At 33.1% G+C, this 18,613-nt stretch overlaps 1 protein-coding gene and 1 long non-coding RNA gene across 3 annotated transcripts in view; one reads left to right on the top strand and one right to left on the bottom strand.

Moving 5' to 3' along the window:
- Positions 1-8,287, top strand: part of LOC111424993 (uncharacterized) — a 46,368-nt gene extending 38,081 nt beyond the window's left edge. The window contains exons 2-4 of the long non-coding RNA XR_011641963.1: positions 6,328-6,414; positions 7,875-8,057; positions 8,113-8,287. This is a non-coding gene — a long non-coding RNA (uncharacterized lncRNA). The remainder of the gene's footprint in view (positions 1-6,327; positions 6,415-7,874; positions 8,058-8,112) is intronic.
- Positions 1,550-17,395, bottom strand: LOC111424989 (homeobox protein Nkx-2.2-like). Of its 2 annotated transcripts, none has more exons than XM_023058737.2 (4): positions 17,184-17,395; positions 7,535-7,755; positions 4,715-5,075; positions 1,550-2,078 (listed from the first exon to the last, which is right to left on the bottom strand). In XM_023058737.2, the coding sequence occupies exons 1-4, from the start codon at positions 17,270-17,272 to the stop codon at positions 1,847-1,849; spliced, it is 903 nt and encodes a 300-aa protein (XP_022914505.1). In that variant the 5' UTR covers positions 17,273-17,395; the 3' UTR covers positions 1,550-1,846. The 2 variants fall into 2 exon arrangements, with proteins under 2 accessions (XP_022914505.1, XP_022914504.1); XM_023058736.2 differs by lacking the exon at positions 17,184-17,395 and adding an exon at positions 8,307-8,893.
- Positions 17,396-18,613: the final 1,218 nt, after the last annotated feature.

The raw sequence follows: 18,613 nt of genomic DNA, 5'->3' as shown, positions 1-18,613 counted from the left end.
AGCAATCAAAGGGCAATTCTTTGCCAACGGCCGTGAGATGAAGATTTGCGAAATCCTATCTACTCTGTTGATCACTAGACAATCGATTTTATTAAGACTTCTAATCAGAAATCTAGTACAGAACTTAGTTCTAACTTCAATAGATGTTTCACCCGTTTTAGGTTAGGTTTTGGTTGTCAAATGTCAATATTACCAACTTAAACTTGAACATTCTATAAAATTATCACAGTTTTCTCCAAATTCATAAAAAACTCAACATCCAGAACCAATCTTGACAAACGGATTGAAGATTCGGATTTGGCGCATCAAATTACGACGAGAATCGTTCTTATATAGTCGGATTCACAAATTTATCGGAATTTGTAAAATTGTATCTTTTTTGTATCTCTTTGAAATAACACAAATATCATCTGGTTACCTTTCAAGATTTGAATTCTCCAAAACTATACTCAAAAATAAAAAAATAAAGCGTTTATTTTAAACAATTTTTCGATTTTGACATATCTTCATGTTACATATCAGAGTAAAGTTAGTTACATATTGAAGTTGATTATATAATACCAACCCCTTAACAATATCAATTCCCATCAAAATTGACATATTGAATTTTGTTAGCCAAAACGTCATGTAATTTGCTATTTTTTAAGAAATAATTCTAAAAGCTAAAAACTCGGTAATAATCCACAAATTGAATGTTAAAACAAACCTATTCGAATCATTAATTTTTACCTTTTGGTTTTATCTACAAATATGTTTGCTGACGTTATCTTGGACAACTTGGCAGCGTAAAACCGTATCTACCCGCGTTGATGTAAAAATATACGAAAAAATCGAAACAAATCATCGATAAACGCCGATTAATTTGTGGAAAACTTCCACGATGTTTCAAAATTTATTTATAGTTTATTAATTTTTCAAATTTGGATCAAAAATTATAACCGAAACTAATTAGTGATATAAATTTTGATTTTGGGTTGAAAAAGGAATCTTATCTTTTAGTACCGATTTGAATTATGGTACCACTTGATGACTCCAATCACAGCTTATTATCAATTGTATGTACTGATGAGGATAATTTGGAGAGATTTTGTCATAAAGATGTAATTAGGTGTTTGTTTATTTTATTCGATGTTATACAATCCAATTTCTAATCTTTATTAAGTATATTTTTTTAAGTAGGATTTTTTTTTGGGGGGAATTAAAACATCTTTTTTTTATATAATTCATTTATATTTTAAAAGAAATAAATAACTTTTTGTACACAATCTGATTTTTTTAAAGATTTTTTTAAAACCCGGCTATCTACACACACGATTTTACTAAAACATATCTACAAAATAGGAATGTTCACGTCTTTATAAACTAAATTCTTCGATTTTTTTTTGTATTTTAAACACTTTTAAATTTTCTTTTAAAATTTTGGTACTGGCCTTCTTAAAATCTATTTACACATTTAATAATGAGGTACGAAAAAAATTAATTTTAAAGAATTTCTATCTCTACCTTCATGTTATTCTTGAAGATGGAGATCTTTTTTTTTATTTTTTGTAAATGTCTCGATCGTATCTTCTCAAAAAAAAAAATTAATTTAGTTTCGTGCGTACCGTTTTTATCGCCACGATCGGCCCGATAAAGAGAACATGTTTATTTGACGAATTTATCTGTACAAACTATACACAGGCGATAAAATACATAGTCTCTCACTTTCCCTCTCTGTTTGCAACCGAAAAAAAAATTATTTTGTTTACCCAAAAATTATTATGAAACTAACTTTTATCTTAAAAAAAAATTATTTTTTTAAACATTTTTTTTCGGCTACAAAAAGAGATTTGTTTAAATAAAACCTCTACCACCATACTCTCGGTTGACCATGCATAATTTGATGGGTATAAGAAGGCATCATTATGTGTTGGGGAATTTGTAGCGTGCCGTCGCTTGGTTTTGGACCACTTCCGCCTAAGCAAGGTTTTCCATCTCGTACCAAAACCGGAACTGCCACCCTTCTCGGTGATGGGGTTGTATTATTGTTTTGTTGATCGTGCAAACCTTTTTCATGCATTGCCCTTTTAGTTTTATATCTATAAACAAATAAAAACAAAACAAATAAATTGGCGAATTGAAAAGAAATAATTATTATTGCTTTATTAATAGAATAAAAAGTGACTTTCAATTCGTTATTTTATGACTTATTGTTTTAACATTGCCTTTATATGACGAATAGCCACAGGAATGGCACCTTTTACGTAACATTACCGTATGAAATCTGTTATTGATTGGTGGATATCCAGCAAATAGCAGCGTATGAAAGAAACTGAGTAAAATTTATTGTTAAAATTTATTAAAAGTTTTTAGAGTTTCGGTTGGTATTACTTAGGGTGACATTTAAAATGACATTTTCAGTAATTAGTTAATTGAGGTTAAGAAATTAATATAAAAACATTTATTTTAAAAGGCGCGATTTTAATACCCCAAAATATTTAGTATGCATCATCTTTATCGTTGAATTCATCAGAATGTTCCAAGTTTATAATAAATGGAAAAAGATCTTTTAAGAAAGTATTACTGATACTTTCTTAATCGACTTGATTTATAGCTCCATACTTCTACTGTACAATTTAATAAAGCAGTCCGTAATTATCATATCAACTCAAAACTAATGATCACATTTTGCAAAGATGAATATAATATTAAGTTCGGTACCTTGGCCGTAAAGGATCTCAATATTAACTCGATATTAATTACATAGTCTTGCCCGCAAATGAAACCCAAATGATTCTCGTTCTACGTCTTGTGTCAGTTCTAGTGATAGTCCTAGTATAGAACTAGAACTAACACTAGATCGAGAACTAGAAACATTAGGGTTTAGCCGCACGCCTCTCAAGGCGGCTAAACCCGAATGATTATAGGTCTAGTGTTAGTTTTAGTGCTAGTGTTAGTCTAGTATCACATTTTAGGATCACATTTTGCAAAGATGGAACTTCGGTAGTTCGGCCGCAAGGGATCTCAATATTAACTCGATATTAATTGCATAGTCTTGGCCGCAAACATCTCGCCTTAACTAGGATTGCTTCAATTAAAACCGAGGAACAACAGCAAGCGACTTTGGCTTAATCAGATAGTCATACATTTATTATTTTAAACCCGACGCCGCTTGCGGCCGAGGCGTCGCAATATGATGACCAGTCTTAGGTTGTTATAATATTATTCACTGAACCTCAGTTGTAAGCGACGTTGGCTTAATCAGATAAAATCATGCATTTTCCACTACAATTAAAGCCGAGACCGCTGCAATATGTTGACCAGTTTGAGGTTGATATAATGTTAAGCACTGAGCCTCAGCCGCAAGCGATCTCGGCTTAATAAGATAAAATCCTACACTTCTCGATCCGATTCCAATATTGTATCGATATGATGTCAATGGAACTACTGCCTCGGCTAAATTAAACCAAAAGTGTGATATTGTGGTGTTAAGACGAAATCGCTTGCGACTGAGGCACTACAAAATATCTTGTCTAATTCCAATATTGTAGCGATACGATGTCAATTGAAGTACTGCCTCGGCCGCAAACGACCTCGGCTAAGTTAAAAAGAAAGTGATGTTGTAGTGTTAAGCCGAAGCCGCTTTAAGACGATGAGTTACAATATATTGTATCAATATGATATTAATTGAAGTACTGCCTCGGCCGCAAGCGACCTCGGCTTATTTAATGCGAAAGTGTAATGTTGTAGTGTTAAGCTGAAGCCGCTTCCAGACGAGGAGTTGCAATATTGTATCGATATGATATTAATTGAAGTACTGCCTCGGCCGCAAGCGACCTCGGCTTATTTAATGCGAAAGTGTAATGTTGTAGTGTTAAGCTGAAGCCGCTTCCAGACGATGAGTTGCAATATTGTATCGATATGATATTAATTGAAGTACTGCCTCGGCCGCAAGCGACCTCGGCTTATTTAATGCGAAAGTGTAATGTTGTAGTGTTAAGCCGAATCCGCTTCCAGACGATGAGTTGCAATATTGTATCGATATGATATTAATTGAAGTACTGCCTCGGCCGCAAGCGACCTCGGCTTATTTAATGCGAAAGTGTAATGTTGTAGTGTTAAGCTGAAGCCGCTTCCAGACGATGAGTTGCAATATATTTTGTCTAATTGCAATATTGTATCGATATGATGTCAATTGAAGTACTGCCTCGGCCGCAAGCGACCTCGGCTTATTTAATGCGAAAGTGTAATGTTGTAGTGTTAAGCTGAAGCCGCTTCCAGACGATGAGTTGCAATATATTTTGTCTAATTGCAATATTGTATCGATATGATGTCAATTGAAGTACTGCCTCGGCCGCAAGCGACCTCGGCTAAGTTAAAAAGAAAGTGTGATGTTGTAGTGTTAAGCCGAAGTCGCTTCCAGACGATGAGTTGCAATATTGTATCGATATGATATTAATTGAAGTACTGCCTCGGCCGCAAGCGACCTCGGCTTATTTAAAACGAAAGTGTAATGTTGTGGTTTTAAGCCAAGGCCGCTTGAGGCACATCATTATATCTTGTCAATTCCAATATTGTATTGATATGATGTCAATTGAAGCACTGCCTCGGCCGCAAGCGGCCTTGGCCTGCTATAAAAATAAAATTTGCTTTTAAACTACTTGCTGGATACACACACGCCAAATAACTTTGAATTCTACATATCATTTTAAATTTTTCAAATCTCAACACTAACCTGTGATTTTGAAACCAAATCTTCACTTGAGTCGGCGTTAACCTAATAATCGAAGCCAAATGTTCTCTTTCCGGTGCGGATAGATACCGTTGCTGTCGAAACCTCCTCTCCAACTCGTACGTTTGCGCCTTCGAGAACAACACCCTCCGCTTCCTTTTTTTATGTCCGCCGCCGGATTGTTGTTGTTGCGCCACTTCTTCATCGTCGTCATGTTCTTCATCGGGCGATTGCAACCCAGAATTTTCTCCTAAATGATGATGGTGATGGTGATTCGAGGAGGTCTCCGCCGGCAGAGATCTCTCCGAAATTGACGGACTCGTGCTATCCGGACTAAGTTGTTGATGATGATGTGGTAATATTCCTGAAAACAAGTAGAAAAAAAGGTTGGTGAAGAATTCATTTTGACGGGAGGGGTAAAAATCTTTTTATAAATCGTTTCCAAAAGGTTCTTAAATAGAGGGTTGGTCTTCTACCCTGATTGGTGGTTGTTGCACGCCTTCGAACTGTACATTATTTTTTTTGTGTACTAGACAGCTGTGGATGGTGGCAGCTGCTTTTGTTACATCTATGTCATTTGTCAACAACCGCCATGGCAACCCCGATTGTTCTCGCGAGGGTTGTTGTAAATTTCAGATTAGTTTGGGTTGAGTAAAATAAATTTATTTAAGATCATTAAATTTTTATCATAAACCCACGGAATATTTTCAATTAACCTAATGGATAAAATGCATCATCTACACTTGATAAAAACAACGATAAGAAATAGTTTTATTTCACTTATCATTACATCAATTTTTTTTTTGTATAATATATTTTCGTTAACTCAAATATTTTAGGTGTGTTGCAAGGTTACTATTTTTACGATCATTTTAATACTATCTAATTCTCAAAAAAAAATATGAGATACCAATCTCCTCCTCTATCACTTATTACACGATTTCTATTTAAAAATTAATTTTTTCTATTTTTCTGTTGACTTTACCGAAATGATAAGATTTAAAAATTATTTTCTCTTAATTCTACAAGTAACAAAAATTATATTATTTAAACTTTTTAATTAGAATAATTATTTAAAAAATAAGTTAATAACTAACTTCACAACTGTCAAATTTTATTTCATTTAAATAACCCTCGTAATTAAAAATGTAAATAAAAAATAAAACAAACATTTTTAATTTAGTTTAAGAAATTGCAAAATCTTCGTTGATAAATTATTTAATAACAATTAATTAATTAATGACAATTTAATTTTTTTTGATTTGCAATAACTCTAATAGATGGCTGTAGTAGGCAATTGAACCTGATTTAACAGGTTTTATTTTATTTATTTTCCGATTTCGGAACTTATAAAAACCTGTTATCGGACTAATAAATATACAAACATATAATTTACAACGTGGAACATTTATTTTTATTTAAAAATTTGTTATTTCTTTAATTTATTTCTGAGGTTAGTTACATAGCGAAGTTTGTCGCATAAAGGTAGTTGACATTCAATTTTGACAGCCAAAACGTCAACAAAAATTAACACAGTTACGCGCTCTTATTCAATGTCTTAGGTTGAAACTGGATTATTTATATAATTCCGAAATAATTTAAATTTTCTTTTGCAGTGATGAAGTAAAAAAAAGCCTACAATTACGAAGAAGAGTGAATGAATCTTTGGGAGGCGTCGAAGAAATAATGACGTTAATTGGAAAGTATGATGATTTTTATAAAAGCTTGTATAAATATTTGAGAACTGGTTCAAAACTAACCAAAACTGACTGTCTATAATGATCAACCAATTTTTAGGTTAATACTCTTTGAACATTTGTCAAAATGATTGAAAGTTGGTTAACAGCCGCTCTAAATTGCTCAAAATGATTGAAAACTGAATAGTAATCATTGGAAATTCATCTTGAAATAATTTGAGACTATTTTATGAGCCATGAAAACGTGTCTAAACATGTTTATAGCTTATTGATGATGTTCAAAATGATTGAAAACTCGTTTATGATAGTTAAAAACTTCTCTAAATAATTGAGAACTAGTTTGTAGCTGTTTCAGATTGCCCAAGATGTTTCAAGATGGTTTAGCCGTCTTGAGAGACTTACGGATAAACCAGAATGTTTCTAGTTCTAGGTCTAATGTTAGTTTTAGTCCTAGAACTAAAATGGAACTAACACTAAACCTAGAACTAAAAACATTCGGGTTTAGCCTCACGTCTCTTAAGACGGCTAAACCCAAATGTTTCTAGTTATAGGTCTAGTGTTAGTTCTGGTTTTAATTATGATTCAGTGCTAGGTTGTTATATATTTTTATTGAACTAACACTAAATCTAGAAACTAGAAATATTCAAGGTTAGCCGTCTTAAGGGACGTACGGCTAAACTTGAATGTTTCTAGTTCTAGATTTAGTGTTAGTTTTATTGTTAGTTCAATAAAAATATAGAACAATAAAACGCTGAATAACAAGCTCAAGACATATCTTTCCAATACTAAATCGTAATCTAAGACAACATTAACGTAATTTAACGCATCTTAAACGCAACTTTTTGCAAACAATTAGCAATTATTACAATAATAAAGTATAGGTCAACTCAAATAACTTTAGGGGTGAAGTTTGAGAAACGAGAACAACGCAGTAGGTCATACTCTTAGTGAGATTATTCTTTCCCAAGCGTCCGGGTCAACTTAGCTAATAAACCTGTGGCAAATCTTATCTATGGCTATAAAAAAGTACTAAAAAAAATAGTCTTTTGTTAAAAAATGTCAAGTTTTTTCATATCACTCGCAAAGTTATCTATGTCGACCTATATATACATTTTATTTAACTTACCTATTTCTGCGGGTGATGTTAAAGGCCAATGTCTTGTTGGTGGTGATGTTAACATAGTTTGGGTCGTAATGAGATCTTGATGTACTGGATAATTTGAGGGTTGATCACTTCCGTTTTCTAAACCTCCGGGTGTCCTATCGTTCAGTTCGAGAATATCGCTTATTGCAAAACCAGCCGGTTGTCTTTGACCGACAGTTGTAGCTTTCATGGTATCTAATAATCTGAAACGAAGAGATTTCTTTAAAAAAAAATAATAATAAAAATCTTTTCTTTGAATAAGTAACTAAAAATAAGTAACCTCTCAGGTATTTGAAAGATTTTTTTTTCTCTTTAACATCAGGTGACAATGAGACCGAAATCTTCGGGAATGTCGAAAAGTCACGTTTAGGCAATCAGAACGTGTCCGGTGGACAAGTGCCGTTTTAACAGCTCCTAACCAGGTTAAAAACCCCCAAGTGGCTATTGAAAAGATGATGGAACACCTGAACCATCTACAACGAACGCTGTTTAAACAGTTTAAAGAGTAAACAATACTCCACTTGAAATTTAAATTACTTTTTTATTTTCTTTTTTCTTAGTTTTAAGAAAAAGTGTTGAAAAAGAAAGTTGATTTTCTAAATAATTATTGCATTACAAAGTTGTATTAACAATTTCCAATTAACATAGAGCGTTTCGTTATTAATTTCACGCAAGATTTGATCCAATTTAATATAATTGAAAATATAAATGGGAATAAAAGTTAGTTTTTTGCAACTTAATTATTAATGCTGACCTTATGGCAGCTGGTGAACACCAAGCTCCGGGTAATAAAGGTGCCCACGGATGTAAAAGAAGTGGTGGCCACGCTAAAAACGGAGCAGCAGCCGCAGCAGCAGCCGCCGAAGATGCAGTTGCCGGCGGCATAGTAACCCCAACACCGACTCCTTCACCACCAGCACCACCACCTGGGGTGACTTTTTTCTCTTCTTGAGCCACTTTGAATCACTTTAACAAAACCACCAAACAAAAAAAATCCAATCAAGTTTTTTTTAACAAAATAACCCGAAATGTGTATCCAAAAATTGCAAAATTTTTTTTTGAATCACTATGAAAAGTTTTTAAACTGAGTTCTTGGGATACCTTTGAGTGGCGCACACGCGAACTCTTGAGGTCTTCTGGAGGACCACTGAATAGCGCTGAAGAGACTCTCCACTCGATGGTCCTCGTGCCGCTCTTAGGCGGCGCTCCAATCCGCACGAAGACGACCAGAGGCGGAGTTTTAGGGGGCCAATGAAAGAACGAAATGGTTTTGTATCGAACCGGGTAGATGTGGTTAGAATGTGAAAGGTAACAGAGGTGGGGTTGAATTTGGGGGAGAGAGAAACGATAAAAAGAGATCCCGTAAAAGTTATTTCAACCCCCCCAACAAAAAAAAGAGGGAATTACATCGGGATGAAGGTGAGTGGTAATTGTTTCGTTTTGAAAAAGGGGTTGAAAAGTATGTACTGGTTACTTTTTTCTTTTTGGGGACTGGTTTAAAATTGGTACAGATGTTTTGTGGTTTAAATGTATTCACATTGGAAGATTTATAAGTTTGCTTAGAAGATTTTCGTTCAAGATGAGTTTGAAAAGTGTATTTGAGTTGTGCGGTGGGGTTAAATTTATTATAGCAATTCAGGAAATATTAAGATATCAAGAAAGAACCAAAAACTAAAATGTGGCAGAAACAAAAATACTTGAAAGAAAAAAGGAAATAAGATATAGATATTGAATACCTTGAAAGACAGAAACTTGAACGAATCCAGAAGGGTAGAAGCAGGATATAAATCAGAAGAAACCATAAAACCCAGAATGTCTGAAATTATAAAAATAAAGGATAACTGATAAGGACAATATGCCAGAAACAAGGGAGATGGAGATGGTAAAGAAGAAAGTTGGCTCAGATAAAAAAATTAATCAGAAATTGTGAATGATGCTAATAAATGCGGAGAGGAGAGAAGAAAAATCAATAAAGGGAAAAATATGTGGCAGAATTAAAAAGGTGAAGACGCCATAACATTTATTGATGACCAGATGAAATGATAGAAAACCAAAGAAATGAAAGCCATGAAACCAAAAATTAAGAATCCAGAATTAAGCAGGAATCGGAAAACAATCTGGGATATTGAAAAATATGTTTCAGAAACTAAGAATATGGAAATAGTAAACAAACCTAAGAAGAAAACCAAAACAATGAAGTCCGGATTAAATATAAACAATTCTAGAAGATGCCAATTACAAAAATAGAGGATAATAACAAGATAATGACCTGTTATAGATTTATATAATCTTAATTACTGAGGTCACAAACTTAAGCTTAATTACCCAAAGATCTACAACTTCGGCTAAACCCGAATGTTTTTAATTCTAGTTGTAGGTCTAGTGTTAGTTTTAAAAATGATTATACTTAAATAGAAAGCGTTCCAAAGCTAATAGGAAATAGAAAAAGCTCGATTAAGGAGAATTAAATTGAAAAAGGGCTTTTGAAAGTGCTTCAAAGTTGCTAAAAAAGTAAATAAAAGTGACTGGTGTGTGTCAAAATGGTTCTAATCTAGAAGAAACATCTTGAGAATACTTAATAGTGAAAAAATAAGTTAAAATAATTAAAAGGATTATTGCCCATAAACTTGAAGGTATTAAAAAAAATGGATTTATTGATTATTTTGGTTCTAAATGGTTTAAAATATCTCTGTGGCACTTAAATAACATGATTAAATTGAATGTAAGTTACCAAAAAGTAGAAAATAGTTGTTGATGTGTATCAAAATTGTTCCAATTGACAAGAAACATCTCGAGAATACTTGATAAGGTGAAAATAAGTTAAAATAATTCAATTGGATGTTGTTCATAAACTAGAAAGAATTAAAAAAATGGGAATAATTGATTTTGGTTTAGATTGTTGTGTATTTCTATTGAACGCTGAAAAATGTTTGTCTAAATGCCAAAGAATAGATTTGCTGTTACCCAACCTATTCTAAATCATTGGATATCAGTTGAAAATTAATTAGAGGTTTCCAAAATTGTTCTAAATCAGTAAAAACTGCTTAAAACTTATGAACCAATTTTGCAAAAACATCTAAATGATTTCAAATTACTTCAAAGTGATTGCGAATTAATTGATTTTTATTTAAAAACCTGTCTAAATGATACGGGCTGGTTCATTTCAGGTTTAAGATTAAATATGGGTAAAAGTGACATTTTGAAGCCTAACTCAAAAACCTTAGAAAGTTACGTAAAATTTTGATCGAAATTAACATGCTCTATCTCAAAAACTAAAAGTGATTTTTCAAAACGGACTTTTTCATTAAAAAGTAGATACTTTAATTGATAGAAGGCGAAAGTTTTATATAAATTTTTCAAGTTTGAATCGATTTTTCAATATTTATTTGGGCTAAGTCCAAATGTTTCTAGTTCTAGGTCTAGTGTTAGTGCTCAATGCTAAAAACTGAAACTAGAAGTAACACTATCACTAACACTAAACCTAGAACTATAAACATTCTGGTTTAGCCGTAAATTTCTTAAGACGGCTAAACCAGAATATTTCTAGTTCTAGGTCTAGTGTTAGTTTTAGTGCTAGAACTAAAATGAAACTAACACTAGACCTAGAAATAAAAACGTCCGGGTTTAGCCGTCTTTAAAGACGTTCGGCTAAACCCGAAACTTTCTAGTTTTAGGTCTAGTGTTAGTTTTAGTTTTAATTGTTACTCAGCGCTAGATTGTTGTATATTTGCATTGAACTAGAACTAACATTAGACCTAGAACTAGTTCTAGGTGTACTGTAATTCTAATATTAGTGGAAGTATTAATTTTAAACTAGATCTAACACTAGATCTAGAATTAGAGCCATTCGGGTTTAGGAGCCATTTCGACTGTTTCTAGTTATATTATTAATTATAGTATTATATATAGAGATATGTATAGAGATAGAATGTAAAAAATTTTTTTTTTTAACTTTTATATCTTATTTATACAATCCACTTGAAAACGTTGAATACGAAATGAAATAATACAAACAAAATTACACCAGAGTGTATTTATACATGACAAAATTTCGTAATAACAGGCAGTAAACAGTGATATCGGGATTATTGGTATTAATCCAGGTGAGTACGCGAGGATTACCGGAGATTATCTTGTTCGTACACACATTTTGATACAATACCGGAACCCAAATTCCCAATTTACCTCAATTTTTTTTTTAAAGCGTTAAATCCATTTTGATATCGTAATAGAATTAACAGGATAACCGAAAAAAAAAAATTGTTTGACTGAAGGTGAGAAATTTCGGTGTTTAGTTAATTTAACACCTACCTCGAAACCTTTCGATTTTGAAGACTTTTATCCTAAAGCGCGAAACTTAGCATAACCCTAAAAGGTTTCTATTTTCTTCCACCTAAAGAATTTACCCTAATAATATTCAAACATCCACTTTGAGTCTATCCTATTTTGGAGTTTTTCGACACCTGTGTGCTCGAAGACTCGAAGAACCAGGTAAATTTTCTCTCCCAGACAGCTCGCCGCCACAAGTTTTTTTTTTCTTCGGACCACCCCTTACGTCGGGTTATCCTTAAAGCGATTCTTCTTCATTCACAAACGTTTAACTTTCATAACGGAGTTACGAGAGTCCACATCCGGTCGTTCTCGCTTTAGGTTTCTTTTTAAAGGTGAGAAGTATAAATGAAAAGAAAGAGATGGTCAAACGGACCCACTTAATACGTCCTTCGTCATCTCCACGATTTTTTTTTGAAGGTTAAAAATTTTATTTTATTATTTTTGTGGTCGGGGAATTTTTAAGGATGAAAATTTTAATTTAAGGTCATTGAGTGTATAAAGTGTTCTTTTTTTGAGGATAATATAGTAAAGAGTGGGGAGAGGGTGAAATATCCCCATCTACCTTCATTGTATTTGGGTGTGAGAGGGTTCCTGTGATCGTCATCAGGACTGTGGAGGACACTCAGCGGTCGTAAGAGTGCGTCCTCCACCAATCCCCAACAACTCCCACGCCTCTAAGACAGAATGTGACCGTTCCCTCGACGTCGGTAGGTGTATAGTAAAAAAGATCAGGTTAAAGAAGGGGAAAACCCTGGGACAGTAGGGGTAAAATAAAAGGATCATCACGATTACTTTTTACGTCGTTATGCACAAACAGATAGATAATAATACATAATATATATAAAAAGTAAAAATTAATTTACATTGTTATTACGAATCGATTTGGATTTTTTTTGGTCGAAACGAGAACAATGTTGGTGATTATTATCAAATAATTAAAAATATATCATATGACCCCGCTGTGATAATCGCAAATCAAGATTGTGTTTTTGTATAATGAAAGGAGTGATTGGATCTATTGAAATAATAATACAATTCGGACAATAATTAAATATTAAAAAGATCACCTTCATTTTAAACTAAAACTTATCGAAATAAGTTGTTATAATAATTAGATATTAGACTCATGATTCTATTAAATATCTCTTGCGAACACTATAACAACAAAAAATCATTGTGTTAATAAAATTGTTCATTAAAAAAGAATGAATTATGAAAGTTTTACCCTCAATTGAAGAATGTACATAACAAAACAAAGTTTTATGTTGGAAATGAAAAATAATACAAAACAACCCGAATACGACAACAACACGTTCAAAGATAAAATAAGCAATTGAATTCATCAAAACACTTATTTATATTTTAAGTTATTAACTTAAAATTGTAAATGAGAAAATGTTGGTAAAATTGTATCAAAATGACGTCTGTTTGGTTAAATTAAAAGTCACTAGGACTGTCATAATTTTTTTTTGGAGATTCGTGTTGGTAATAATTTTTTTGACATTTAATTAATTGTCATTCCACGACCGTTTTCATGTAGAGTTGTACAATTTAAACGTTACATTACTATAGTAGTTGAGTTGCACACAATCGCCCTATTGCTTTGAGGTACAATTCCGTGACAGGAGACAAACTGCGAACCGCAGGCCACACTACTGATTTATATGTATCTTTATGATTTCAAGCGCGGCGGCACTTCACATACAAATTATACATGTACCACGGAATTGTACGTTTATCATTCTCCTAGGTTAACCCCCTAAATTTTATACTTTTGAAGTTTATCTTAATTATTGTGACATTGATGTACCAGGTGTTTATTAAGTATGAAACCGGTCCCATAAGATCTTCAAAAGTACTTGTCGGATCAACATGAGATTTGTTAACAAAATTTTCAACTGTTTAGCTGTCAAACTTTTCAAGATGCAGCATCAATTTGATTTTTTTTTAAATAGTACCACTAGTTAAAATTGACATCATTCCAAAGCTTATTTTATTCTGCATTCGAGAATGTAATTATTTTTACAAAACTACTATCCGTGTCAAACGTTAAAGACTTTAGAGATCTATATCCATCCAATCGAAAAAGATGGTGCTGATGTGTGTTCGAGACAGGACGTCGCGCCTTCATTTCTTTATGTAGATAAAATAAAGGGGCGACATTCTGTCTGGCTTATTTCTGTTTCTTTTTAATTTATAATTCGCGTAAATCGCTCTAAAAGAAATAGAGAGACTTAACTATAGTAAAAAGATAACTGGATTCAGCAAATGCAATTATTTAACATATTTTGATTAAAACACCGTTCAAACCAACCATTCTACTAAATCCCGATTTTTCGCGAAACTATAGGGAATATCGAAAAAATAAATTATGCCCCTCATTAAGAACACATCATGCTACCACCTGTTCAATTTGAAATTTTTGTGTCGGATAGTTTTTGAGAAAAGAATTGCAAAGTGGACAAAGTTGCCGGCACCCTCAAAAATTGGGTACTTTTTACATTTACCTCGCGATAAACAAAAAACCGCGGAGCCGAACATTTTCAAATTCACATATGGTACGTAGAAATGTTCAATAATTACAACAAATTTTACCGTTTTGATTTTTGGCACCGATAGCAGTGATGCTATTAGGCGCTGTAATATATCTTGTCCGATTGCAATATTGTATCGATATAATGACAATTGAAGTACTGCCTCGGCCGTAAGCTACCTTGGCTTAATGGCGACGAAAGTGTGATGTTGTTTTTTCACTGTTTATTTATTGCCATAGAAACAAGGACGTACGTACAGTGTGTTAATTAATTATCGTACCCGACGTCATCATTGTAAGTATGCAACCAATATCACAGTGCAATACGCATCATACGCAAATCGCGTATTGCAATAAAAATACTGTGATATTGGTTGCATACTTGCAATGATGACGTCGGGTACGATAATTAATTAATACACTGTACTTACTTTGTCCCACATAAAATGCAACATGTCAACATAATTTGATATTACAGTAAAACCACGATATAACGGATCAATACGGGGAACGCAATACAACAATCGATTTTTATTAAACTAAAACTAGAACTAACACTAGACCTAGAACTAGAAACATTCGGGTTTAGCCGTGCGTCTGAAGACCTAGAACTAGAATCATTCACGTTTAGCCGTCTTGAGAGTCGTGCGGCTAAATCCGAATGGTTCTAGATCTAGGTCTAGTGTTAGTTCCTGTTTTAATTGTTATTCAGCGTTAGATTGTGGTATATATTTATTGAACGAAAAGTAGAACTATAAACACCTATTTCTAAGCAAAACTTTTCTTCGTTTGCAAAGCTACCCAATGTCTGTATTATTAAGCTCTACGTTACATTTTATGTGGGACAGTGCAAGTGCTAACAACGTAACTATGGTTACTGCATTCATATATTGCGAGTTATATAAAATTCCCGGTATATCTTGTTCGATTGCAATATTGTATCAATATGATAATTGAACTACTGCCTCGGCCGCAAGCGACCTCGGCTTATTTAATACAAAAATGTAATATTGTGGTGTTAAGCCGACCCACTGCAATAATCTCATCCGACTGCAATATTGCATCGATATGATGACAATTGAAGTACTGCCTCGGCCGCAAGCGACCTCGGCTTATTTAATACGATACTGTAATGTTGTGATGTTAAGCCGGGGCACTACAATATATCTCGTCCGACTACAATATTGTATCGATATAATTTCTATTAAAGTATTGCCTCGGCCGCAAGCGACCTAGGCTTATTTAATGCGAAAGTGTAATGTTGTGGTGTTAAGCCGAGACACTGCAATATCTCGTCCGACTGCAATATTGTATCGATATGATGACAATTGAAGTACTGCCTCGGCCGCAAGCGACCTCGGCTTATTTAATACGATAGTGTAATGTTGTGGTGTTAAGCCGAGCCACTGCAATATCTTGTCCGACTGCAATATTATATCGATATAATTTCAATTAAAGTATTGCCTCGGCCGCAAGCGACCTCGGCTTATTTAATACAAAAGTGTAATGTTGTGGTGTTAAGCCGAGCTACTGCAATATATCTTGTCCGACTGCAATATTGTATTGATATGATGTCAATTAAATTACTGCCTCGGCCGCAAGCGACCTCGGCTTAATGATGACGAAAGTATGATGTTATAGTATTAAACTGAGGCTGTATGTTTCAACATCGGTGTTAATTATTGCACTTATTGTTTCAACACTTCATTAGGGTAATTATTTCACTTTGAGATCGCTCAATCATTTTTGTAATTTTTTTTCTTTAAACGGTACCGCCACTTCGCTTGTTTAAGTGTATATTTGCGATATTATTAATCATAAAGTCTTTGTGTAATTCATCAAAGCTAAGTGATTTCTTTATTTTATCTAAAACTTTCTATATTAATATAACGGTGGATCATGATATGCATTTTGAAATTGCAAATCTTGTAATTTGTGTTATATCTTTTTTAGGTAACACTCCTAATAATTATTAGAGACCTCTCTAAACTTGGATCTGTTAATACGTAATATTAACAAATTCCCACCATCATTGTAATCTTCCTTTTCGCATCAATCTTTGTAGACCACTCAAATAAAAGGGAACGTTCTTTGGCGGAATACAAGTTTCGATTCTTTAAACCGGCCAAAAACTACTTCCGTTAGAAGAACTCCGGGGTGCAAAGTGGTTCTTATTGTTGGTCCGGCTGCGTGTCCGTTTCTACCTGTACCCCATCGGTTGTCTCGTGACTTACACATCTCGCAACAATTCTCTTCCATTCACCTTGGTTTCCGGACGATTCATTTCGGGTTTTACTACGAAATTCCACTACTACACATAGTAATACTACAACTAAGCAGTCCCATTCAATATCTTTTCAATTCACCAAGTTATTTGTGTAAAATAGAAAAAGAGAGGATTCTTATTCTTTAGCAACATAATGAGAAACTTTAATTTATTGTGTTTTATTGTACTCCATCAATAAAATAATGAAGAAACACAACTAATTTGAAATGAATTTTGCGAAACACAACCTTTTTTTATTGATCATCAATTTTATTGCAACAACGATTGTAAAATTTATTTTCGCACATAAAAATGACAATATTAATAATCCGATTGAGCTGATGAAATTTAATCAGACGACGAGGACGTTTACCTTAGTTGCATCACAACGAAATCCGTTTTAATACGGAAAGAAAGAAATAATCGATTAAAACTTTCATTTTCATCTTTTACTTACGAATAAATAAATCTTATTCTAATTGTAATAAGCATTTACTTACGAAAATCTATAATCGTCTTCTAAATTAACGTAGTCCGGCGGGATGATGTGCCATGAATTATCGTAACATTCCTCGTAACCGTTGGCCATTCTTGATGTATTGGTGATATTCGTTGGAAAATAATGAGGGGGTTAATTTTCTAAACACCACTTCACCAGTCCATCGGACAGATGCAACTAAAACCCGTTCAAATCAGACACGATTTCAACTCTGTTCTATGCTATACAGATTCGATCGAGTTTTTTTTGCTGATAATAACGATATCAATTCTCGGTGTTCGAATCATTCCCTTCGTAAACTGATAACGTTGCGTTTTCCCACCCAGGTGGTATTTGATAGAAAACGATCAACAAGTTAGGTTATTATAAGAATACAAGAAGAAGTAAATGATTTTTTTTTCAAGGATATCATAATCTTAACATAAACATAAACAATACTGGTTTTTCTTATCTAAGAAAGTAGCCTTATTATTTATTTAACCCTATTCTTTACTAAATCAAATCGTATTGTTCTCCGATCTTAAATATTATTTATAACATCGAAACTAACATAAAAATCCCCTTTAATTTATTTATTTGGTTACATATAAGATATCTATTCCACTCTAATGGAAATTACATGTATGTATTATGTCCTATATTCGAGACAAACCTAAATCAAATAAAGGGCCATATGTTATAATCGGGAAATTATAAAAATATGTATTCTTTTTTAATCAAAAAAGAGAATTAATCCAAAGTTAAGCTTCGAATAATATCAGTAGCTGTTTTATAGGAGGAAGTAATAATAAATATAAACGGATTTGATTAGCATTTTATTGTGATCGATGTGAAAGTTAACGCCGTCGCGTTATTGGTAATAAACCAGTGAGAAACAGTTTATAAAGTTAATCCTCCGAAAGCTGACTCGCTGGCTGGCAATGATGTTGTTCGTAATGATGATCGAGGCGCATACACAACGTGTTCTGTTTACATACCTGCTCGGTTTACTTAAGATATCTACTACTGATGCGGCGTTATAGCCGGTGTGTGTATGTACGTGTGTGATAAATAGATAAAAACGTCTATATTCAAGCAAATATTTGACATAGTTCTGTCAACTTTGATTAATATCGGGTGTAACTTCATCCACGTTCAACACCCACCTCATTAACGCAATTTCTCGTTTTATATTCAAAATTATATTTTTTGATATCTATTATTAAATCAAAATTAATTCAAAATTTTTAACAACGACATCTGTTATTTAAACGACAATTTAAAAAAAAAGAATATATAATGTTTCTAACTGATCATAGATGGCGCCACACATTACTATTTACTCATCTTGATTGAAAGCAAATCAAAATTTTTATGATATATTTATAGTAAAATGTTATTTAGAATTTACATAATAACTTGTGGAGCAACTTAAAAAAAACAATTTATCAC

Source organism: Onthophagus taurus, chromosome 11 (genome assembly GCF_036711975.1).
Source record: "Onthophagus taurus isolate NC chromosome 11, IU_Otau_3.0, whole genome shotgun sequence".
NCBI classification, from domain to species: Eukaryota; Metazoa; Arthropoda; class Insecta; order Coleoptera; family Scarabaeidae; genus Onthophagus; species Onthophagus taurus.
The sequence above is the reverse complement of the archived record's forward strand: the minus strand, read 5'-3'. Positions and strand labels throughout refer to the sequence as shown.